Source organism: Aythya ferina, assembly GCF_964211825.1.
Source record: "Aythya ferina genome assembly, chromosome: 3".
Lineage (NCBI taxonomy): Eukaryota > Metazoa > Chordata > Aves > Anseriformes > Anatidae > Aythya > Aythya ferina.
In genome coordinates, this window is record NC_140298.1 from 112,406,697 (window position 1) to 112,431,935 (window position 25,239).

Consider the following 25,239-nt stretch of genomic DNA (forward strand, 5'->3'; position numbering starts at 1 on the left):
GGAGCAGGGGTACAGAATGCAGCTCTACCAGGTAGAGCTACAGTTTTTCATAGTTCTGAAGAAGTCAATGAGGTTTTCAGGGCTGGCATTTCTAAGAGGGACTTTTTTTGATTGTTTTTATCTACTAATGCCACTGAAAGAACTCCTCTTGATGCAAGACAGGATCAGATGTCTGGGGCACAGCGGTATGCTTTCCTACCTATTTTCCCCAACAAAATGCATTTGCAGTTACAAGGCTAAATTCTGATCTTGCAATGCAGCTTTAGTCATTCACTGCAGTTCCTCCACAATAACTGACAAAAGGCTGTGTCCCAAATCTATGAAGTATCACACTGCACAGAGTGTATTGATATTCTAATACATATGAAAACTAGGAATGGAGAAAGCAGCCTGAGTTCTAGTCAGGCTTGGAAGGGGATTCCACAACCTGATTCACTGAAATCAATTAAGAAGATCAATTTCTGGAATCTCTATTTCCCAATTCAGTCACATTAGCCTGTTTCCACACACGATTTTCTTCTATTCCCTCAAAAACTCATTTTCAATCCATCATGGCCTACTTCGACAGCTCCCCGCCCATTCTCCATCTTGTGCTGCTCCACAGGAGCCAGAGCCCCTCAGGCAGACCAGGGGGTCTCAGCCACCTCTCAGGGGGTCTCAACCACCTCTTAGGAGGTCTCAGCCACCTCCTGGGGGGTCTCAGCCTCCTCTGAGGGGCTCTCAGCTGCCTTTCAGGGGATCTTGGCCATGCTGGGCATTTGGTTGTGTTGACTGCGGGCTATGCCGCTGAAGTGCTCGCTGCTCAGGCAGCATGAACAAAACAGCACAGCACAGGCGAGCCATCACAGAGGAAGGAATAGGGATAGTTTTCTTTCCCATTTCTGGCTCATTGTGTAATATCAATAATCTCTGTAGCTTTGTATTATACTTGCTGTAAGTGGCTTTAGTGATTGATTAAACACCTTAGCTTTTCTTTGGCATTTAATCAATCGCAGCAGCAGTTTATTGCTTGGCGTATTACAAAGTAAAAGAGATTATTACTTAATTATTCTGAAAAATAGCAGCTTGCAGTTGTTGCTAACATCCATACATGTCTGCACTGGCATGGGTGTCACGTCATCTCTTCCTTTGTGCCCCCTCATCTCTGCTCAGGGAGAGAGCGTGTGGTTCCCAAGGCAGCTGTCACTGGGTCACACACAGCCATCACCAGCGAAGTGCAATTAGTGGTACTAAATAAATAATTGCTTACAGTAGGGCTCCCCGCAGTGCAAAGAGCCTGATTCTGTTGCTTGCTGGGTACCTCCAAATCTCACTTAAATTCTAAGCTACGTGCTTATTAACGAGCTCACCTGAATGTGAATTTGCTGTCAGGTACTAAGCACTTCTAGAAACAGTTCAGCAAGAATTACATTGGTACCAGGAGGCATTTTGATAGCCCAAGGTGCAGCAGCGGATGTGTGCACAACTGGAGATAAATCAGATACAGGGAATGTTATTGGTATGTGAGCAGGAGAAAGAAAAAATAATATCTTGCGACATCCTCTTGAGGATCCAGGAAATGGTGACTCTTCTGTTTTCACACCCGAGTGCAAAACTAAATCCATATGCAAGAGTTCAGATCAAATACTGTGCTGTGATAAAACATAAGGACTCAAGGTAGCACACATATTTGTGCCTGTAGGGATGCCATAAGTACCAAAGTCCTTATGTATTCTTACCCATCTGGTTGTGGAATAGGACTTAACCCACCTGTATTCCCTTGGAAAGAGACAGTCCAATCTTTAGAATTAAAAGTTTGGGTTCCTTGCTTTGCCCCTGACTTTGTCTGTGATCATAGGCAAGTGATTTTCTTTCCTTTGACTCAGTTTTCTTTTGTGAATGGGAGTAACCGTTGTTCACTACCATAGAGAATCACACGAAATGAAGGACAGCTAGCTGCTCCCCCATTGTGATCAGTGGACATCATATACATTCTTTTAATAGAAAAATGAAACCTTTTTAAAGCTTTGATCCTGCAAAGTTTCATGTTAACCAAAGTAGCATGCTTGAATTGAACAGCACTAGTCAATGGCAGACCAGAGACAAAGCATCCACCAAAAGTTTTAAGCATTTCCCCAAACAATTTTTACGGGTTGTAGGATGGAGTGGGGGGAAGTGGGGTGGCCAGTTCATCATTTCATTATGAGGGAATAAAATTGAAGCTAGTGCGTTGTTTACTTTTGCTCCGTTGTGGTAGTAGAGGTCTGACCATCACCTCTCTAGGCAGCTTTGTGAATCCAAGAGGCTGATAGTGCTCTTGCTCGTGCTTAAAGCTGGCATTGCCTGTGAATAGTGATGCTTTGGCCAGTCCATGTAAGTCATGCAGAATCGTGTGCTGGTTTTGTGTCAATTGTGCAATGGCTTTTGCAAGTACTCTAGCAGAATTGGAGCGAGCAGACGTTGACTGTCCAGTGACTAGGAGAAGTTCATGTTTCTTTGAGAAGGTGCTGAATGGTCCTAACCATTAAAAGAATTTATTTTCTTACTCCAACAGATATCCCCTCCCCTCCTTGATGTTACAAAATTTATTATCACTTTTGTCTTTCAGGTGTAACCTGTCTTTAGTGTTGCAGACACATCAGCCAACCATGCATTAAGAACTGGGCCCTTACTTTAATTCAGTATAATTTTCTTTTTGTCCAATAATTTCACAAGCACTAATCCACACTTCAAATGCAGGAGATACTTTGATTCCCCAAATTGTTCAGCACTTCATGCAGGAAAAACCGTAGGCCACAGTCATGAAACTCCTAGAGGATGGCTGCTGGCTTCCTGTGGCAGAGCTGGTTGTTGTTTTCCCCCCTCTCCCTATTTTGCTCTAACCATTTTGTCTGTCTATCTTGTCTTGTATTCAGTTTTCAAAGCAATTCCCATGAAGGGCTTCCTTTTTTTAGTGCCTAAAGGGAACAATAGATTTTTAGAATAATCATATGTGTACATATATATTTATATGACTGTCTGTTAATGCATATCATATCTATCATATCTATCGTATATATTTCAATGTAACATATTGAGAAGTTAAAGCTAAGTAGAAATTAATATTAATTATTGTTATTTTTGATGAAAAGGTCTTTAAATGTACCCTTAAATGCACATGACATTTAAAATTATTTGAGTACTGGATTCCTGAAAAACTGGATGACCTTTTCTCTTGAAATTGGACAGGGTTTTTTCCTTAACATGTACATTATGCACAGAAGATGAGATGGTAACCGAGACGTTAAAATGTATTGTTTCCCTTTGAAAGCTAATCCTGTTCCACATTTTCATTAATGTTGGCTCATCCATTTTTCTTTTTCTTTCTTTCCTTTCCTTTTCTTTTGCAACTGTTTTTGCATGAAAATGCAGAATAGCAATAAACAGATTTTTTGTAAGACTTGCTTTAAGACTCTTCTCTTTCAGATCCAGTTAAAGTTTTTAAGTTCAGTTATTTTAAAATTCATATTCTTCAGTTTCATAAACAATATATATATATATATAAAGGAGAAATATAATGAGGTGCAAAGCAATTTTCTAGCCCTCACTAATCTAAATGCCAACAAAATGGGGATGGCGTAATGTCCGTAATTTCATTGTCTGCTGTTACCAGGTCACCGCGAGACAGTAGCAGAAGCGGGGAGAAGCTGGAATTGGCCATGTCCAACCTCACTGCGGATGTCCTGGAATTACTCCTGGAGTTTGTTTATACAGGTTCTTTGATCATAGATTCAGCCAATGCAAAAACCCTTCTGGAAGCTGCCAGCAAGTTCCAGTTTCATACTTTCTGTAAAGTCTGCGTTTCGTTTCTAGGTAAGAATCATTCCATCTAGTGAGGTTTTAAGATCTTGCTTTAAGGCTTGTAAAGGGCTTTCTTTTAACTCTTAAAAGGTAATTAGGAAACTCAGGTTTAAATGTAATTTATTCATTTATTTATTTATTTGGGTTGCATGGGGAGTGTTTGCCCTGGTGAAAGTGCACAAAGCAACCTCACAGCAGTCCCTCTGCCCATCCTCCCCTGGAGTGTGCACCTTCACCAGGGCAAACATGACATCTGCAAACATGTCACTCCCCAAACATGACATCTGCACCATGTCATCCTGCTCCTTACATTTCCTTGTATTTTCCAGCATAGACCATTTCAAAATCATGCAAGGTTACCCAGTCAGTTAACTGAGCTTTACTGGTTTGTACTGGAACCTGCCAGTTCCATTTCTGTCATCACAGAACAGGAACCAGAGGTGGAGCTCACCTCAAACATGTTGGTTCAAATTCCTGCCTGTATCACGTGCCACTCCTTTACTAATATGACTATAATTTCAGTTAATGAGACAATAATCATTTCTAAATTAATATAGACTTATTACAAAAAGTATGAGCTTGACTTGACCCGTGTCCAAGTTACAAGTCCAAATTTTTTTTTTTTTGGCATCTGATTTCTACCAAGGCCCCTATTACTCCTAGCTTGGTACAAGAGATGTCATTCTCTCAAGACCCCAAATATATTTTCAACCCACATGAACTATACTTTCTTCTTGGGCTGATTTCATTTAAAATGAACATCTAGGATTGCAGAGTGTGAAAGATGAGAGTTTAGAAAATGTGGCACTAAATTTAAAAAAAAAAAAAAATCCTCAAACGAGTCCAGTTGACTGCTGTGTTAATTCTCACTCCTAAACTGGCCTGCTGGCAAGATTAGTGGTGTGACTAGGCTGGTACAACTGCAGGCATTCAGTAAAGAATCTGCGCTATTCTATTCCCTTCTTCTTCCCAGTTTTTTTATGTCACATTTAAAAGTCTGTTCTCAAATGCGTGGGTAATTGCAAAATGAAAACCAACTTTCCAGTCCCAGCTTGAGTAAAGGCTCTGGCTGCAGCTTTCCCCCAGCTTCTCTTTGCCACCTTTTCTAAGTGATTAGATCTCATGGCCTTCCTGGGAAGAGGAGATGTGTTTAAGTTGCACTATCTCTAAAGCTTCAGCCACAGAAACAAAATACATTTATTTCACTAAATCAATGCAAGATTTCTCTTTTCCGATATTTAATATTTGAATTCAGTGAACCATGTTATGGTGTGAAATAGTAGAGTTGGTTATAAGTTCAGTGATATATGGGGAGTCGCTGGAATTTTGTATTCTCATTTGGAAAATTCATGGAGTGTAATTGCTTATTTTTATTTATAGCTGTGACTGAATTACTCTGCAGAGATAGTATAGCACTTGCCATGTAAAAAATTTAGGAAAAGGCTTTTTTTTTTTTTTTTTTTTTTTCCACTGTGGCTGTTTTTTCTTTTCATTCCAGCCACTTCTGCTCCCAGCAAAGCAAAATAGATTTTTTCCAGGGTTCGTGGAGGATTCACTGTTATAAACAGTGATCCTCTCCTATGTATGACTGTGTCTAAATTGTGAGAGTAGTGGAGAGAAGTCCAAAGAGGCCCAAAGAGGTGAAAAAAAAATGAATTAATAGGTCTGTTGTGCACAGCATAGCACCATCTCAGGTGAAATTCGGGTCATCCTTTTTAAGCTGTGAAGCTACACCAGTGTCCTGTAGCTGGGTGATGCTCAGGCAGCTTGGTCCTGGGCCCCTCCAACAGCGTTGCCCTGGCCAGAGGCACCCAGCATCTATTTGCACTTTCTGGTGGAAACCTGCTGCAAATGTGTCAGGAAAATTGTTCCATTTCAACGAGAGATCCCTCAACTGACTTCACTGGGCTAATTATAGCCACGTTCTCTCTCTCTCCCTCACATGCTGTCTCCTCTGCTTTTGTCTAGACCATGAGAAATGACAACAGTTTTGTGTTAGCTTATGATGACAAGTTCATGCAGGCACCATATGATAGCTGGGCAAATGTTTGCAAACCGGTCAGGACATCGTAGGTATTTCCTCCAGCCATATGGCTTAAGACTTGAGGGCTTTTTCGGTTTGTTTTTTTTTTTTCAGTTTTCATATTTTTTTTACAAAGAAATGATGTTACCATCACAGTCGTGGCTCAAATCAGATTTAAGGAGAATCCTCAGTACCACAGTTTGGGTCTGGGATGCAGGGACCCCCACTGCAGGAGTGAACACACTGAGAGCTTGGGTTTAACCTGCTGCTGAAAATCTAAAATTATGCTTCCTTCAGTCTGAAAAAATAGGTGAAACCTGTTAGATTCATGGAAGAAAAGAGAAAAGAACAGGAGCTCTGACTTCTTTTTGTAGTCTCCTTGGAGAAGGGCACAAAGTTTACAAAGAGCATGAGTGGGAGCTATGAGAAAAACTTAACAAAAGACCAGTGATGAGACCTGCATGAAAGGCTGTCAAAACCCAATGGAAGAATAGGCCTTTATGGCTCGTATGAATTCAAGAAAGCATTATAGGTGATTTTCGTTCATTCATAGTAGGGAATTTTGAGCCAGTTAGAGAACCACATTGCCCAGTGCTGGTGAAACTGAAGCCTCAACCATTTCTGGAGATACCAGATCAGAGAAACGAGGAACCTTCTCACTGGGGAATTGAAATCTTTGGGACAGTGAATGCATCCAGATGTCTTCCAGCTATGATTTGACTTCACATGCTTTTGACACTAGTAGGAATAACTGAGGAATGAGATCCACAACAGAACATACAGAGAGTATGACGGGGAAATACAGGTTTTATGCTAACTTTAAAGGTGTCAAAGTCATCATCTGGAAACCATCTCTAAGCACGGAGAGGTCTTGTGTCAACCACTGCACTTCCATTCTAATGTTACTGCAGTCCGACATACCACCTACCTCTGACTTTATCTCACCTCTTCCCTTCACCCCCCTCTAAGAAGTGCAGCCTTAGCAGTCTGCCTGGCAGATTTTCTCATGCTGACTCTGTACAGGACCCCAAAATCACATGTAACAAGTGGAAAGTAATGGCTGCTGATCTGCAATATTACAACATAGATAGGAACAAATAGTATACCCAACACCGTCTCCAACCAGTGAGAACCTACTAGATTACATCTGATATCCTTCAAGTCCATAAAGCCATGTCTGTTACAAACTATCCTTGAACGTTGAGCCAGAAGTCATGTTCTGAATGAATTCAAGGTGAAACTCCACAAAAATATATTGTTCCAAGTCAAGTGTCACTGTGACAAACCCAGTGATTGTTGTAAGCACATCAGGAGCCAAAGGAGAATGGCTCAGGGACAGATGGAGCAGAACTGGTCCTTAGCTGTCTTTGTCATGTTTGCATTGGATGGATGTGCCCCCAGATTGCAAGCAGTCACTTGAGGTGGGTTATACCATGTAGTGGAAGTTTGTATCTAAGCAGTCGTTCAGACTCCCTTTATAGTCATTGAAGAGCAACAGGCATTGGTAGGGCACGATTCTGCACATCCTGAAGTGGAAATCCAAAATATTATCATATGAATTGCCTTTTGGAACTTTTTATTTCTGAGTCTGAAGGGATAGCGTTGTGATTACTTTGTTGGACCAGCTGGAGTCAAGAGAGATCAGCCTTGGCCCTGGATTGAAACTGGGGGGTGTGTTAACCTCCATGGAACTGCCTGAACAACATGGATCTGCCTACAACTGTCATGTCAGTAACATGACAATGTTAGAGTTAGGAAAACGTGTCCAGATCAGAAGAAAAACAGAATAAATCAACCATGACCAGTGCTTTTTATGCCCTATCCCACAGGCTCAGCTGGGGAGGGTATGGAAATCTGTCACGTTCAAGTCAGAGCCAGTCCCTCTAAGGCAAGGACTTGTAGGTATTTTCCATTGTGTGATAGCAAAAGGCTGCATGATGAGTCAAACTTGATTATTTCCTTTATTATAACCCTTATGGGGATAAGGTGGGGCAGTGTCAGATTTGTCTCTGACTTGGGAGTTTGCCAAGCAGTGACGGGGGTTTTGAGCTCTGCTAGGTGATTATTTTACCCGCGGCCATATGTATACATGAAACTGTGCCAACAGACAGAACCAAAGGCCCTGGAAGAGATTTTTTGTTTCTTTTTTGGAAAAGCAGAAATTTGGGGAGCTTTGTGCTTCAGCTATGAGTTTGCAGCCTGTCTCTGAGCAGCCTTTGAGTGACAAAATCTACTGACAGAAAACAGTGCCGCTGCTCCAGTCTGCTTGAGGAAATGGGCTCCTTGGAGTCAGTACAATCAACTGATGCAACGTGAGATAGCCTAGTTTCAAGGTGGGTGGATATGTAGAAGAAAATAAAAAGCATTAGATCTAAAAAAAAAAAAATACACATACACACAAAGGTCCTAAAGTCATGACAGGTGGAAAAAAAAAAAAAAAAAAAAAAACACAACGAACTAGGTCATAATCCCATTTTAATGAAAGCCACGTATGGACTGTGTGCAGGTTTTAAATCTGATGAAGGCAGAAGCTGAGTATAGGGACAAATCACTGAGCATTTTCAGCAGAGTCAATCTGATAGGAGTTTTGCTTGAAGAGGTTTGGGGCTATCTAACATTCCTGTCCAGCGCTCAGAAATAGTGCACTAGGATGTGACACTGCCCAAATGTGATATAATTTTCTTCTGACAGCACAGAAGTCTGCCACTAGTACTGATGCTTTTGTGACCTATTGAAGTCTGTTTCCCCTTCTTTTTTTCTTTTTTTTTTTTGGTACTATATCTTAAAGAATATATTCTGCCTATTGGTAGCAGCTTGGTTAACAAAAGCTGAGAAAAACCTGAGTTCCTCTTATGAGTTTCTGAAATTGGTGTGTTTTTTTTTCCTCGGAGAAGCTGAAAAGGAAAAAAGTACAGTCAAACGTATGGTATAGCACACTTTAACGCAAAGCTACACACTGTGCTGTTACTTCTGTTTGCTGGGTAGGAGATAATGCTGTCTCCTCTGTGCCTGATTTTCTTTGAAACCCACTACACAACATTTAACAGAAGGCGTTAGTATAATCTGTGTTTTGCATAAGGGATGTCATCACATTCAGCAGCAACAAAGTTCCTTTGAAAAAAAAGGGAAGGGAGGGGATTTTTTTTTTTTTTTTTTGAAGTAGCTTAGTAGCTGAACAGGGCAAAAATTATCATAAAGCGACTGCAGCATCCTCGCCAATGTCCTCAGTGCTGTTTGCATTTATTCTTAAGTGTCTGCACTGGCGTTTACATCTTTGCTGCTTCTTAAAGCAACCTTGTAGGCGGTAGAAATAGCAGGAATCTCTTGGCTGGATTCCCATCCCTTGGGAAGCTCAAGACAGTATTATGTCAGGAGGTTTCCCCTGTGTGCTATGAAGGTTTACATGAAAAGCAAACTCAGAACGCTTATTTCACTCCCCACCCCCAGCTCAGTTGTTAGACAGGCTTTGATTTTGCGTGTTAAGCCCCCAATCCTAAAGTATCCAGGGTGCCGCTTCTAATTAAGTCCCTGAAATTAATTAGTTTTGGAGGTTTGTCCATGGCATTTATTTTTTTCATGATCTCAGTAAAAAATGTGAATCTTACATTTAATAATTCTCACTTGCCTTTTATTTGCTCTTTTTAGAGAAACAGCTGACTGCTAGCAACTGTTTAGGAATATTAGCCATGGCTGAAGCCATGCAGTGCACTGAGCTATACAACATGGCCAAAGCATACGCCCTGCAGATTTTCCCAGAGGTGGCAAACCAAGAAGAGATCCTTAATATCTCAAAAGATGACTTCATTTCCTACATGTCCAACGACAGCTTGAACACCAAAGCAGAGGAGCTGGTGTATGAAACAGTGATAAAGTGGATTAAGAAGGACGCTGCAATCAGAGCTCAGGTAAAAAATAATCTCAGCAGCCTCACTCTGCTCCATTCCCATAAATGCTTCTTTAAAATAGAAACCATCTCCGTGAATGTGAGGATGAGTGGGAGATACGATGGGCAATTCAGATAACAAAAGAGAAAAGGAACACAGGCTATGCACAAAATGTATGTAATTTCACAATCTGATCCCCATATCTGATCATTTAGAGCCAAAATCTCATTCGTGACACGCATGGTACAAAGTTAGGGCTTCAAGTTGTTGGCTGCAGGCTTGGTCATAGATAAATCAGAAGGGATTAGAGTTGTGTAAGATGTTGCTTTAGGAAGAGGATGCATTTTAGTAACAGTGGGAAATAAAAATCTATCAGAAAATCAGTATTTCTTTTGATGACACATACTGAATGAGTGGAACTTCAGTACATAAAAAAGGATTCTGTATTTTTATTGGCTGCTTAGAAAGCCCCTTGGGTGTTATATATTTATTAGTCAGTGTTTCCTCAACCATCTCTGCTATGCAGTCTGCCCTTGCCTCAAGAAACGAAGTGTTTTGCTTTACCCAGCACTGTCTCCAGACAAGTGCTAAAAGCGGAGACTGTTTGATGGTGGCAATTGTCCTGGGGACCAGAGGACTTCCCTGGTGATTCCTTGAAGCTCTTGTAAGTTGGTCTGTGTGGGTGTCAGCCTGAACCCCAAATCTCTCTTTTTGGAGACCAGAACTGCTGGCCAGTCCTGGAAAGGGGTTTTCTCCACACCTTTCCTGCCCTCTGAAGCAGGGATCCTGTGCTGGGGAACAGCTGGTCCCCATCCACCTCGTGCACGTGCCAGGGATGCCATTTAATATTACCCAACATTGTTATTGCCTAAAACATTTACACGACATCATCGATTTACTGAAATGGACTGCTTTTTGGCTCTCACCGGCATTGAAAAACACAGAGTATTTCCCAGATTGCTTAAAGTTTGATGACAGCAGTCAGCTCCGAGCAGCTCTGAGCTCCGAACCTAGTGCAAACTCGGGGATTATTCCCAGGGGCTGAAGCACGAGATCCTTGCGGCAGGAGTCTGTTTGCCTGGTGCAAACAGAAGGTGTCACTCACCAGGCGGTCTGGGGTTGTGTTTTCAAAATTGATGGTTTAAATATTTCCTTCTGTGCCCTGCTGCGGTGATGTTATGAATTTATTTTTTTAAGTGGTGGTTTCTCTTTCCCGCCTCTCATTGCTGCCACCTCTGCCATCCCCTCCTCTCTTGCTTTTGCCTCGCGGTTGGGTTGGTTTTCGTCTGGTTTTTGTTTCAATTCCAAGTTGCCTTCCCTCCTCTCCTTTTTCTGCAGCGCCTTTGTAGTTTATGATGGCAGTTTTATTTGCTTCTCCAAATTTCTCTGTGGTGCTTTGGTTTCATGCATTACTTTACAAGGGCTTTTAATTTTTAATTCATATTTATCCAGAGATGAGGGTCTTGAATAAATTAATATTAAAGATACCAAGCAGATAACTATTTTCATGTCCAATCCTACCAATAAACTAGTTTCTTCAGACAGTAGCTCTCACTGTTGTTTTTTTTAACTCTGTGCACTTGATCTATTATAAAGCTCTTAGTTAAATACGTACTTATTTTCTAAAAGTAGGAACTCATACTTACCATGAAAAACACCACCTTTGCAATAACAACTTCTGCATTTTCAGAACCCAGAAACAAATAGCTCTGAGGGCGGATAGGAAGAAAGACAGATCTAAATAACCTTATTTCTGACAGAGATGATGAGTGGAAATTTGTGGTTGGTGTGCAGCAAGGGCCACCAGGTTGGATGGGGCTTTGGGTAACCTGGGCTGGTGGGAGGTGCCCCTGCCCAGGGCAGGGGGGTTGGGAATGGATGGGCTTTCAGGTCCCTTCCAACCCAAACCATGCTGTGATGCTGTGGTTCTATATTTTGACTTTTAGCCATAATTTGCAACTGTCACAAGCCCACCTGGGTAAGACATTGGTCCTGCTCTGCTGCTCTCCTCAGATGCCTGCTCTGGTTTTATTTCTCTCTTCCACAGGCCATGCTGGCTGTTCAGTCTTTCGGGGTCTGGATTTCCAGGGCCCACACCTTCTTCCTATCTCCCTGTCTGCCTTTACCAGACAGGCCAAGCTCTGTCCTCGCATTATGGGCTTTTTTCTTCTTGATAGCTCTGATGTAGGTGATTTAAGTGCCTCATTCACAGCTTCTCCCAAGCTCAGCAAGTCTCCCAAAGGCAGGCTTCTGGCACAAGCAGTGAAAGGTCTCACAGAGGTGCACTGAGTCACATCTCCTCCTGCTTCTGTGCATTTCTAAAAGCTCTTCTTCAGGTATCAAATTCTTTTTGCTTTTGTTAATCTTTCACCATCAGGCCGGAGTGCAGTGGCAGGGAAGGAATCAGGGTTTGTTTTGCAAGGCGAGTTGAAAAACTACACTCTGGACAACTTCTAATGCTGCAAATTGTGCTCGTGTGAAGTCTTACGGTGCTTGTAAAAGTGCTCTGTGGCGTTACAAAGAAACAGCACCCAGGACTGGTTTCAAAGAGAGTTAACAGAGCTTCAAAGGTTCCTGATCCATCTGCATAAGACAGAGAGGCAGCTCAGGTAATGACGTGTGTGTTAGGCTAAGGTTTGGTAAATAGCAGCACAGCCAGCTCATACGGGAACGTTTATGGAGCTCCTCCAGCACTGCTGGTAGCACGGCTGTGTCAAATCAGTCTCACCAAAAGAAGCAGCCTCTGATGTGAGGTCTTGAATACTTGGGTAATTTCCTGTGCCAGCAGACGCAGAGCGCTGGTCGCCGGAATTCCTCCTGATTGCTTGTCACCAAGTGGGAAGCCTGCAGCCGCCTGACACGTCTGGGAGAGCTGAATTTACTGTTCTTCTATTTACTCCCCTTCCTGACTGATGGACAAGATTGTAGGGTTTATCCTACCAGTTATCGCCTTGATAAGCTTATTGCGACTCCAGCAAACTCATGCAAAAAAAAAAATGTGTTGTGTAATGGAGGCTTTACTGCCCGAAAACCATCATGGGCTGAGCCATCCCAGCACCACCAAAGGCTCCTGCCCCCCTTGCTAACGCCATAAGCTGGAGGGAAGCGGTGCCTCCTGCATGGGCTGCTGGAAGGATCCAGAAGGTAATGAGATATATTTCCACCACCACTAACAACCCCTGGAGGTGCACAGAGCTGCTGCTGTGTCCAGCATCAGCATGGGATGGGGAAGATGTGAAGGTGCTGGATGTACACCAATTTGCAGCCCGCCCACAGCCCTGACACACCAAAGCTTGTTGGAAACTTTCCCACCTCCTGCTCCAAGTCCAAAATTATATCTCTTATCTCCAACATAAAAAACTTAGCGACATGCTTACTAATAACAGAAAGCCTGGCGAAACAAGGAGCCCACTTGCACAAAGCTTCCCTCACCCCCCGAGGAAGGACAAGACGTGAGGAGAGGACAAACATCTCACAAAGCTGAGAGGCAGGTGCTGCAGCCCTGAGTGACAAAGCAGAGGCTTGGCTGAGTGGCAGTCATCTTCTGTTGCACTCTGCATGGATAAAATCACGTGCCCACTTGCAAACCCTTTTTTGAAATTGCAGTGTCCAGCAGCAAAATGAAATGTCTCCACCGTAAAAGCATGAAAAAAGCTTTCTATGAACTTGTGTCCTCTGAGGCAGATTTGTCTAAACAGCATCTTCATGGTGCCTGAGAACCAGAGATGCGTAGACAAATTGGAGGTAATTTAGAGAAGAGCAACACAAATGATTAAATGACTGAAGGAACTGATGTGAGAAAAAAAGATTAAAAGATGTGAATATGCATGACTTGGCCTAATGACAGCTAAAGAGGGATAAACGTCTGTGAGTGTTTGAAGCCCAAAGGAGAGGAGTTGCCTGGAAGGGGTACAAGGCAGGTGTGACAACAGTGGGACCACTGGGATGAATTTGAGACGAGGCAAATCAGTCTGAGCAAACACAAAGCCCACCTGAAAGCACTCTGTGTAGCAGTGAGGGTAAGGATGGAGAGGAGGAGAGGATTTATGTCAAAAATGTTAAAAATGCCAATGAGCTCTATTTTGACAGTTAAAAAGAATGACAGCTAGGAGGCAAGAAACTGCAGAGGAGAAGCAGGTGGGTAACAGAGAGAGAGAATGGAAGATCCCTGGTCTGCAGTTAAGGTGTTAAGATGGTGGCATAATTTACCATGCAAATTTTAAAGAGTCTCCAAAGTTATTCAGAAGACCAACATGGTTCCAGACTATGAAGAATCAGACAGGGAAAAAGGACAATCCCGATTCTGTTCTATAGCGAAAGGGAGGTAATGATCTGTTCAAATGCTGATACCTGATGCCAGCACGTACAGATCACTGAAATTCATCATAACAGGAAATTAATTGATCAATCAATATACTTAAGGGCATTAAGCTTCGGGAAAGCAGTGCTGGAATAAGTATGAATGGCATGGCTTCCAAGGGAGCCTAAGTGAATTAGGCACTAACACTCTATTATGGTTCAATTAGGCTCCTTTGAAAAGCCCAGACTACCCTAATGCTTTGAAATCCATTTGTGGGAAGAGCAGACAAATTCAAAAAGATGCCATAATGAAAGTGCAAGAAGCTCCAATTTCTCTGAAAGTGAAAAACGCAAGGGATGAGCGGTAACCACTGTGATTTCACAGGGACAGGCTGCTCAAAGAGCTCAGATTTAAATGAAGCTTTTCCTAGTGGCAGTCAGACACACTCAGAGCCCGCATGGGCTTAGAGAGGGAGAAGAAAAGGGAGCAGCAGGAGCAGAATCAGTGTAGGAACATGTGCTTCACAGTACATTGGAGGAAGAAGCAGCATAAAAAAGCAGAGGAGACCCACAAAGAAGGTGTGGGTGTAATTTGCAGTTCATTAAATTCCTCCTGTACTAAACCATTAATTTTTTAAAGGGCTACCCTCGAATGAAAACTTACTAAATTATTTCTAAAGAGTTTAAATTATTTTGGGGAGCTCCCCTCTCCCAGACCCCGCTATCTCTTAATTTCTGTGACTTTTCCAACTTATTTTCCAGTGTTTTTGCAGAATACTTTTCAGTTCTTGCCAAAGCAGTGGCCTTGCAAAAACATACCTACACAAAAAGCTCCTCACCAGAGACCCAGTTGTGTTCCCCTGGGCAGCACAAGAACCTCCAGAAACAAAATCATCTTGCACCGTAGCCAAGAAGCATTTCAGGGCATTCTTGCATGTGAATTGTAGGGCTGTATGTATCAGGAGTTTACTTGGCTTTGGTAAGCATCTTACAAGCTTCAGCCATTTAATTGCAGCCTGCTTTTGTGGTGCATCTGTGTGCATACAGGTGTTTGAACAGCAAATGCCAGTGACCACTGTAGAAACCTTCGGGGGAATTTAGGGTGTTCGTGTGACAGATGATAGTCAACAAGATGGTAAAAATGGAGGGGGTTTAAGCCTTATTATCAGGTAAATTCCAGCTGCAGTGAATTAATGATTTATCTGCCTGTGCATTTAAAGAAAAAACTCTCATCATATTACTGCTGGAAATACCTAGCTGTGTGCTGCTTTGCAAACAGTTTGGAGAAGAGGACAGCAGTTCCCGTTATGCGGCACTGATGACATTACAGTGTTTAGTCAGCTGTGCTGCCATAAAGATGTCACGTTGAAACCTGATTTCAGGAAGACAGAGGGGCTGCTCTTTTCTTCTTGCTAGGCATCGGATTTATACATGTGGCGTCCCCCTGCCGAGTCCCTGTGTGAGCCCAGCGCCTGCAAACCAGGTTTTTTGCCACATGTTTATCTCATGATATTATGAGGCTCTCAACTGCCATGCTGCCAGCCTTTTTGGCTTAATCTGAAGGCAAAGCTGCAATTCCAAGAAGTCAATACGGGTGATTAATACATACCGAGCACAGCCGAGAGCTTAGGCTGGGTTTGGACGTGACCTTGGAGGTAGGAATGTGCAAGGGGTTACTGGAAACAGAGCGCGCCTGTGTAATCCCCAGGGGTTAGATACATCAAAGCAAGCACCCTAATTACCAATCGGCACAGCACAGCCATGAAAACACAGCCCATGAAAACACAGCCCACAGAAACACAGCCCAAAAGGCTTTCTGAGAAGGGGAATCTGGCACAGCACCGGGCTGGAGCCGCTCGAGCATCTTCTGGCTCAGCAGCCACAGCTCCAACACTCACTGGAGCATGGAGGCACAGCACCCCACTGTGGGGTGGGCATGCTGTTTGTTTTATAATTAGAGCCCCTTCAGATAATATCTTCACACCTGGAGGGGTTTTGTTCAGCAGGGAGCCGGTGCTGCTTCAGGTTTGTCCCCAGTGGCTTTGTCAGTGCGAGAAGGTCCCCACTGTCAGAGGCTGAATCCAGTTGTATGGGGGATAACATAAGTCTCCTCACCTTTTTTTGTATGGACTGAATATATTCCTTCTTTCTAGTGTTTTAAAGGCTGAGATTATGCATAAAGAGCAGAAACAACACTTTATTGGAGCAAAACCCCATCGTGGCTAATGGAACCTCTTTATTTGTATTTCTGGCTGAAGCGTGTTTCTTTAGGCAGACAGCACAAAGGGACCTCTGTAGGAAGAGCAGTAAGTGAGAGAGACAGATGAGTTATAAGGCATAAGGGAAACATTATTTTAACCTCTCCGGGCATTACTTCAAAAATGTTAAAAATCTTGAGAGCTTTCCAGTGTCACACTTAAGGAGCAGGAAATTTGACTCTGGAGCAGTAAACATATTTCCTTTTAAAACAAACTGTATGCTCTCGTAGCCCAAGTCTATGCAAGGAGTACACGGAGAGTCCTTTTGGAGAATACCTGTGAGGGTTTTGCTGGATCAGAGACTGGAGAATAAAAAGATTATTTTTAATGTGATACTGAAGAGGGTTTTGTAGCTGAGAATTACAAGAGAGCAGAATAAAGCCCACTTGTAAGCAAGTGTTCATAGTACCTATGTAATTAGTAGGAGAAGAAATGCCACAAAAAGTTTAACAAAGTAAATGTCCTCATTCAAAGTACCAAGCAAGGAATGAAAACAGCATTCAGCTGTTTTGTAATCCATTTTGGTCAAGCCCTGGCCTGCCTTGCCAAGGTGGGAGTAGCTGCATGTACGAAAATGAACAGATTATCAGAGAAAGCCTAAACATCTTTAAAGGTCTACTCCAAGCTATAGCGAAGTGTATTGATCCTATATTTCTCCCAGTTAACATTCACCCAGTGATAACACTGAGGCTTTCTTGTAGAGTGACTGCGACCTTCCGAGCACAGCGCCCAGGGCAAACGGACACAGAAATTCCCACCAGACAGGTGAATTAATCACCCTCCACTTTGGGTTGACATCTCCTTGCAGACATCTTAATGTGGCATGGTCCGAGGCACAGTCCGAGGCATGCTATCCCTTTCCCAGGAGCTGATAGCTCGCAGTTTTAGACCAGAAGGGGACATCGATATTCTCTGCTTCCCCTGGTGCATGATGCGTTCAGTCAGCTCGGATTGCTCTGGGGACTGTGTTGAGTGTGTTGGCTAGATCCCTATTAATTATAACGTGCGTTTACACATGTCTAGCTGACAAGTAAATGCGTGTATGTATGTACCTACTTAGGAGTTTAATCTAGAGCTGGATCTCACCCCAAATGGTTAGGTAATTAGGGGAAGATAAGATCTCCTCTAAGATTTTTCTTTCCCATTTCTTATGAAATGCATTTGTGCTTGCAGTCTGGCTGAAGACACTGCTTTCTGTTCAGCCACTGAAGTTATCAGTGCCATAGGTGCCTTAAGAAGCCACAGGGCATCTTTCCAAAGTCACCGCTCTACCAAGGCCCCAGTGACTTCCCAAAAAGCCTTTGCTCATGTGGCAGTGGAGGCCTGGTCCATGCAGGATCACCCCGGCCATGCACAGGACAGTGGAGGAGACCGGCTTCATCACCGCTCAGCAGCGCGTTTACAGGCTAGATCTGCTGGTGCAAAACCCTGAGCAGCACCCTTGGTCCAACAGAAGCTATGCTGAGGTTTGCATCAGCTGAAAAGCTGGTCCTGAAGCTGCTCAAAAACCTCCCTAGCATTTCAGACAATCTATTCATTACATTTTGCATAACAGTGTCTATTTTCATAGCACCAGAGGCATGGTCTCCCATGTCTATGAGCTGATGGCTCCCAGTTTTAGGCCAGAAAGGGCCATTAATATTCTGTGCTTAACCCCAGTGTGTAATGCAGGTTGTAGACTAGCTGAAAGTGACTCCCAGCCAAGATCTGAGAACTATTTCTGCTCATCCAGCCAGCACCTGCAGCACAGTAGTGAGAAGAAACTGTCCTCAACATTGCAAGCACAAGCTGTGACTCCAAGGAGTGGAGGCTGTGGTCTCCAGACTTTGGCAAGTTCCCTGTGCAGGTATTTTGCTGTTTTAATGAAAAATAGCGCCATCAGTAGCTAGAGTCGACGTTTCGTAGCTGTGTAAGGAACACCGGAAAGACAAGAGAGAATGGAGAGCAAATAACAGATGGTAAGAAGGTTGAAATGCTTTACAGTGCTTATTCTAGTCTTAAATGAAAAGGATAATAGTAGCAGGATATTTAATACAATCATAGCTAACAGAGCTAGGAAGCTATCGTGAGGGAGAATCCAAAAAGAAAAAGGCTGCTGATTGCCTAAATCACTTGAATGTTCTTAAATCAGTGAGGCTAAATGAAATTCACCCTTGACTATAGTGCTTAAAAGAGCTGGTGCGAGAAGCCATTGGTTTATAAAAGCCTCTCCTCTCTTCTAGAGACAGTGTGATGGTACATACTCCTCAAATCCCTTGGTAAAAAACACCGCGTACCCTTAATGCCATCAGCAATGAGCCCGAATCGCGGCTGCACGTGGTTGTGTGTGCACACATGCACACACACAGCTTTTTCTTGCTGTTTGTGCAGGGGGGAACATAAGAGTGAAAAGCGACCTGGGTTTTGATATGTGACATTGACTTTCAAGCTGATGAAAGGAAGCAACATGTTCTAATTACTATTCTCCTTCAAAATAAGCCACGAGCTCAGACAAAGGAGGAGGGAGGGGGAATAAAGGAGAGAACAGTATCACATTTTCTCACTTATCTAATTAAAGAAAGATGGGTGAGTGTGAGGAAGAGCTCGTCGTGCTAACGCAGCGGTAATGCCCCGTTTATTCTAGGAAACAGGGGAAAGGGGGCATTCGTGCTGCACAGCCCCAAGGAATGGTCCAGCCCTGCTCTCTTCCAGATCTTAAACCAAACTTTGGGCCATCCTGGTGCCCGTCAGACCACACATCCTAATTTAGCAGCAGGACTCTTTGTGTTTTGTCTTTCTTCGTGTTACGGCTGCAACCTGAGGAGCAGCTCTGGGATGTCCCACAGCGCCGAGGGAAGTTGCTTGCTCTTCTGTGGTTGCGTGTTGTGTGTGTTTTACAACATTATTTAAACCGCCCTGTCGCAGCTCTTTCTGCTTCCTAAGCAGCCTGTGATGGGGATTAACCTCCCCGCGGGGGGTTGTCTGGCTCATCCCCATGCACCCGCTACCCGCATTATTCCCGTGTCCCGATTCCACATTTCGTCTTGGCTCCCTTGTAAGGTTAAACGCCCCCAACCTTCTTAAAAAAAAAGCGCTTCCTGCAATCAGAGCTTTGCCACCCACTGCCATATGTCCACTGCTCCCTCTCCTACAAGTTACCGCTTAATGACATTACAATATCTGCAGCCAAGTGCCTGACATTTGTGACTCTGGGGAAGGAGAGCAGCCGTTTCACCTCCTATCGAGCGCCTTAGAAATGGATTTCAGCGTGAGAAAAGAGAGGAGTCCCTTCTTCCCTGGCTTGGAGGCTGATGGAGTGACCTCAAGCCTTACACAGCCCTGGCCACATGTGCCACACCGGAGGTAACAGAGAGGAACTGATGCTCTCTGCTCACCTGAGATTTGTTTCAGAAGAGGAGCATTGATGTTTTTCCCTGCCTTTTGCATCACTTCTCTAGCACCCAGCGGCAGCAAGGTGGCTAGGCCTAAATCCCCTGTGCCCTACCTAAAATCACCCTGTGACCCCGATGGGCTCCCTGCTGTCCTGTCCCTGCCAGCACAGCAGGGTTCAGCTCCCCATGGGTGGTTACGTGCTGGTGTTAACTGAGCTCACACCAGGCTGACACAGCTCTCGGGCAGGAAAGCAGTGTGTATTTCCCCTAGAAGGAAAAATCCTCTGTTTTCTTCCCAAATTAAGCCTGCGTTTTCAATTTGGGTTGGGAAAAGGGAAGCCCTGGAAGTGGTGCCAGGCATCACTGTGTCCTCACCTGCCTGGCCAGCACCAGGAAGGAGCCTGGCAGCAGCTCTCCCACCTCACAGTGACCCTCTCCATCCCTGTCCCTGCTCCTGCTGTGACTTTGGCTTTCACTTGTGACAGGGCCAGGCCCGCTGCTTAAAAAATTGCAAGAGCCAAGTAGCTTCTGGAAGACCCGAGGCATCCGCAGGCCAGCAGATGCTGCTGGTGCCCAGCGTTGCTCAGGACGGGTTTCACGGACCTCAGGAATATTGATTTGCATCCTGGCCTCAGGCCCAGGCAGGGTCTTTGGATGCTGCTGTTATGTGACTATCTATTAACACAGATTATCGTTTCCTGCTGCGCACCCTTAGCTTGCATCCTGTGTGTGTGTTTTTCTTCTCAAGGACCGCATTTTCCCGTTACACTGCTTCTCGCTGTACTCTGCCTTGTGCTGTGATATAAGCAATTACCTATAAAAAGAATAATCTGGGGATGGGCTCTTGGTTTTTCGACTGCAGTTTTCTCTCTTGAGGTTTTGTTCTCCTTTAAGCCACGTTCAGTGACAGACAGCTTCATTTGCTCGGATGTCCTTTGCCCTCCAAGGTTTAACGTATTTATTTAGAAGATGAAACTTACTGACAGTATTTGTATAGCACCCTCTGGAGTCTGACTTGGCCAAAATCTACAAGTACATGATTTGTTTCACCAACAAATAAACCCTATTAATTAAAAAAAAAATTAGCAAATTGGATGGTATTATTCAGTCTCTTGATGTAGTAAAAACAGTTAAAATCTACTCTATTTGCCAGCTTTTGTTTCGCATCCAGAACACCAAACTTTTTTCTCTTTTCTTTTTTTTGCACTGCTTTCCACTCACATTTCGAGGTTAATTCAGAAAACTCGAACTCTTACCATGTCTCCAGTGCATAAGGTGTTACATCCAGCCTGAGTTTGAGCTTTTATTTCAAAACCCTGTCCATACTGCGCTATATAACAGGAGTTACCACCTTTTCAAGAATTATTTTCAATCCCTCTGGGACCAAAACCAGCCTTGGTGGGGGATCACCGAGGGCTGCATTGCCTCCTTCCTACCCGATCGCCGAGCACAGCTTGGCACACGTGTGCAGCATCCGTGGCAATCCATCAGGACTGCATGCTGCCAAATTTGTGCGGTGAGGGCAGCTCTAAAGGGAGCGTGTTTCCAGGTTGGGTGGCAGGGGACCATTTGCAATGGAGGAGGTGGAGATGCCGAGCGGCTGAACAAAGGCCGCAGTGTGCTATGATTTTTCTCCCCTCTTTGCAGTACGCCGCGGAGCTGCTGGCAGTGGTGCGCCTCCCCTTCATCCATCCCAGCTATCTGCTGAACGTTGTTGACAACGAGGAGTTGATAAAGTCTTCGGAGGCCTGCCGGGATCTGGTGAACGAGGCCAAGCGTTATCACATGCTGCCACACGCCCGACAGGAGATGCAGACACCGAGGACCCGACCCAGGCTCTCTGCAGGTAAAGCAAAGCTTCCTTTGGCCACACCAGCTCACTGGGCCACAAGTTCCTGCACCTGGGCATGGCCAGGACATCCCAGGACATGCCCAGGGATGCACCACAGACCTTGGCTGCTTCCCTTCACTCCCTCTCCTGTTTGAGCCTGGAGAAATCTCAAGCTCCATTTTTCATTTCTGTTTTGCTCAAGCATTGAGGAGCCTCTCTCAAGGGTCAGATGTGGGAGTTTAGGTGTACACTCCGTAAACTAGATTTAAAAGGAGCCTAATTTGTATGAATTATTAGCTTTGGCAGAGACAGTGAGGCACACTGACATCCCCCCACTGCCCTCCGTGCCTCACTTCTCTAGCTGCAGGAACGGGTGAACGATAACATTTGCTTCTCTGCCATCCGGCCTCTTGCAGGTAGCAGCTGATTAATATTCATAAAACAGCTTCACTTTCACAGCCCTGTGTAAATACATTATTTTCATACCCTCAGTCTTGCAGGTACCAGTTCAGGCCGTTTGCTGCCTCCAAAACAAATGGATCACACAGGATATATTCCCTTTAAAAAATCCCAGCAGCTAGGGAGAGCCGTAATGCTTCAAAAAAAGTTTCTCATCTGAGGAATGCACATATTTTCCTTTTGGGAAAAATACATGTTAAAAAAAAAAAAAAAAAAAAAAAAAAGTGCCCAATTTGCCAGAAGAGCTTGTATCACGTAGTGTTAGAAATATCCTAAATATTTGTTGAACAGTGATACAAATACCATATCAAAACTACTTCCAGGAGTCAGATGAAGTCGGTGAATTGTTTTAATGCGCTACCGATACTTATGCCTCTTCTTAGTACATTCACAAAGCCAGGCAAAAACTTTCTGTCACAAGCTGCCACTAATGCTAATGTGGCACCGAGATGGCATATCAGACTACATCATTCACCGCTTCTGGAGACTCTCATCAAGGCACCTTTCAGAAGGATGAAGTGTAGAGGACTTTCAATAACAATCTACCCTAAAAAGTCTTTCATTGAAGACGACTAATGGTGTGATGTTTGAAGGGATTTTTGAAAAGTGCTTATTTTATGTATATAAAATTGTAGGTGTAATGTGAACCATTTCCAGAAGCTTGTTGATGAGGGAAAAGTGATTCTCACGGGGTAAGAGAGGGTGATTATAGTTTTTTAGGTCAGAGTCTAATTATATAGAATCATGTTATTTTGCATATCAACGGCATTCATGGAGGCACAAAGGATCTCTAAACACCCTTTGTGGACTCACTGCAGCATGTCGCACGCTCTCTCGAGGTCATTGATTATAATCAAGTTATGTCTCGCACAGGTGATTAGATTTTCTCGTGTGTCGCAAAAATAATGATCTCTTGTTACCGAGAAATATTTATTTAAAACCGTACAGCACTTCCACTTAATAACTTGTAAGAGAGTAACCTTGTTGGAATGACACAAATATGTATTTTTTAAAAGCTAATGAAGAATGACGATAATCCATTCTTGTAAAGAAGCATTGCTCAGTGCTGCACCTCCTGATCTCTCTGGCTGGCAGGCTCACTTCTGGGCTTTTGACCCCCCTGCCAGCATGCACTTGTCTCTGAACTGGGCACCTTAACAGATCACAGCAGTGGGTCTGGCCACAAGCACAGCTCCTGAGGTGGCAATTTCTTCCAGCTCATGGTCTCATGAACCTGTTTCTGAGCCTACCCCTCCTGGCAACAAATTGCACCAAGGCTTACAATTGCCACGGAGAGATGTTAACACTTCTGCTAAGCACTGAATCCAAACTATCCCCAGTACTTTGGGGCTAGAGCCAGAAAACACCTGAGAATTAAACTGTGACCCATCGTTGGAGTCCACTGCAAGGCCAAGTCTGGGGAGAGTTTCAGCTCAGATTCAGCGTAGCCCGGGCTAGGAGTAAAGTGGAAGTGAAAAAATGCCGAGATTTGCATTACAAAACTTTTGTCCAAAAGGTTTGGGAGGCAAAATGTCCATTTGTACCAGCAGAGAATTTGGCTTGCTGTACACCTTGTGTGCTGTAGGTCAAACTGTCCATATGGAGAAGGAAAATCATGATGAAGAAATATCACTATAGGCTAAATCTGCAGATGCTAGCTGTGTGAGAACACCTTTAGGTTAAAGCCCAAACATCCTTTATGTGGATAAAGGCCAAGCTCACTGATGTCACAAGCCTTGACAAAATTCCCATTTTCTTTAGTGGAACGAAGATTTGATACGTGTGTCTCACCCAAAGACTGGGGAAGTCAATGGGCATCTTTACAGGGAATATTTTTTTTAGTTTCTTTCCCCCTTGAATTTTATCCAGATGACACACTATGTCCCCAGTTATCCCTAGGATGCTTGCATGTTGCTCCTCACCCACCACTCTCCCCACACGTACTCCCTTTTTTCTCACCCTTCCTCGTTTAACTGCACAGCCCAAGACAGTTTATATAGTATCTATACAACAAGTTAAAACTGCCCAGATTGCTGAGTATTTTTGATAGGCTCCTGCCTGTTTGAGAGATGTCACATTTTTTAAATACTGTTTTGCTTGTTGAATCCTAGGTGTAGCTGAGGTGATAGTCTTAGTTGGAGGTCGTCAGATGATTGGCATGAATCAACGAGCTTTAACAGCAGTCACTTGCTTAAATCCTCAAAACAACAAGTGGTACCCCTTGGCCAGCCTTCCCTTCTATGATCGGGAGTTTTTCAGCGTGGTCAGCGCTGGAGACAACATTTATCTCTCAGGTGAGCAGCAAATACACTGGGCTGGGAGAAAGTTTCCTCCTTACAACGTAGGCAGTGCAAACAAAGAAGGATGTGCTGCTTCTCAGGAAAATAAATTAAAAAAATAACAGACAAGTGGGAGGGGAGGTTGGGAAAGGGACAAGGGATTTCCCTGCTGTCATTATTCTCCATTTCTCTGCCACGTTAGCATTCCCTCAAAGCAGTCAACAGCAATATTTTGCGTTTGCAACGTGAAGAAAAGAGATCCGACAACCATCAAGCATGCAAAGAGGTTTCAGTGCCATAGTAACACAATTTAAAATATTGGCTGTAGTTGAGTCTAAATGGTGGGTTATGGAATTTGAGACAGACAGGCTGAACTACTGAATATGTGACCTACACTTACAGTATTTGCTTACAGGAGCATTCACTTTGTGTACTTGTTTTTGAAACCTCTCTTTTGACAGTAGTCACTAGCCCTATAATCTTCTTAGTTTCAATGAAACTGAGACCACGCTCCCTAAAAGGCTTTAACTCCCAAAGTAGCTGTCTGCTCTGTGCCTGCAGCATCGCAGAGTCTGGTTATTCACAGTCTTGTGGTACCTCTGCTTGGCTGGAAGGCAAAAAGGAATTCCCACCAGGCGATGGCTTGAACTGATGGCAGCAGAGTGGACGTTTTTTGATGAAGAGAGGATCCTGGGCAGGGAGGTGCAGATGTGTGCGAGCTGAGGATGGAGCTGGGAGCACAGATGCACCAGGCAGTACCAGTAAGGGGTTACAGCTGTTGTCTTTTCCTGTATGGAGTCCCCTCGCTGCATTTTCCACAGAAAATCACTGCCTGTGGTGTTAAATTCCATTAATACTGCATAGAGGCCCCAAGGATTGATTGGAAATTATTTCTTGACGCTTTTCACCCATGCTCTTTTTGGAGCTGGAGCAAAAGCATTCAATGGAGCTCTTAGTGAGAGGCTGACTTGTAGTTATTCTTAGCTCAGGCACTTCACAATATGTAGAGATATTTT

General features: G+C 43.9%; 1 protein-coding gene across 10 annotated transcripts in view; it reads left to right on the forward strand.

Annotated features, from left to right (window-relative positions):
- The window catches only part of KLHL29 (kelch like family member 29), a 390,690-nt gene that overhangs the window by 333,398 nt on the left and 32,053 nt on the right, over positions 1–25,239 (forward strand). For all 10 annotated transcript variants that reach the window (XM_084515322.1, XM_084515325.1, XM_084515328.1 and 7 more), the window contains 4 exons: positions 3,632–3,831; positions 9,488–9,747; positions 21,302–21,500; positions 24,056–24,238. In XM_084515322.1, the coding sequence (XP_084371448.1) occupies positions 3,632–3,831; positions 9,488–9,747; positions 21,302–21,500; positions 24,056–24,238 (842 nt within the window). The remainder of the gene's footprint in view (positions 1–3,631; positions 3,832–9,487; positions 9,748–21,301; positions 21,501–24,055; positions 24,239–25,239) is intronic.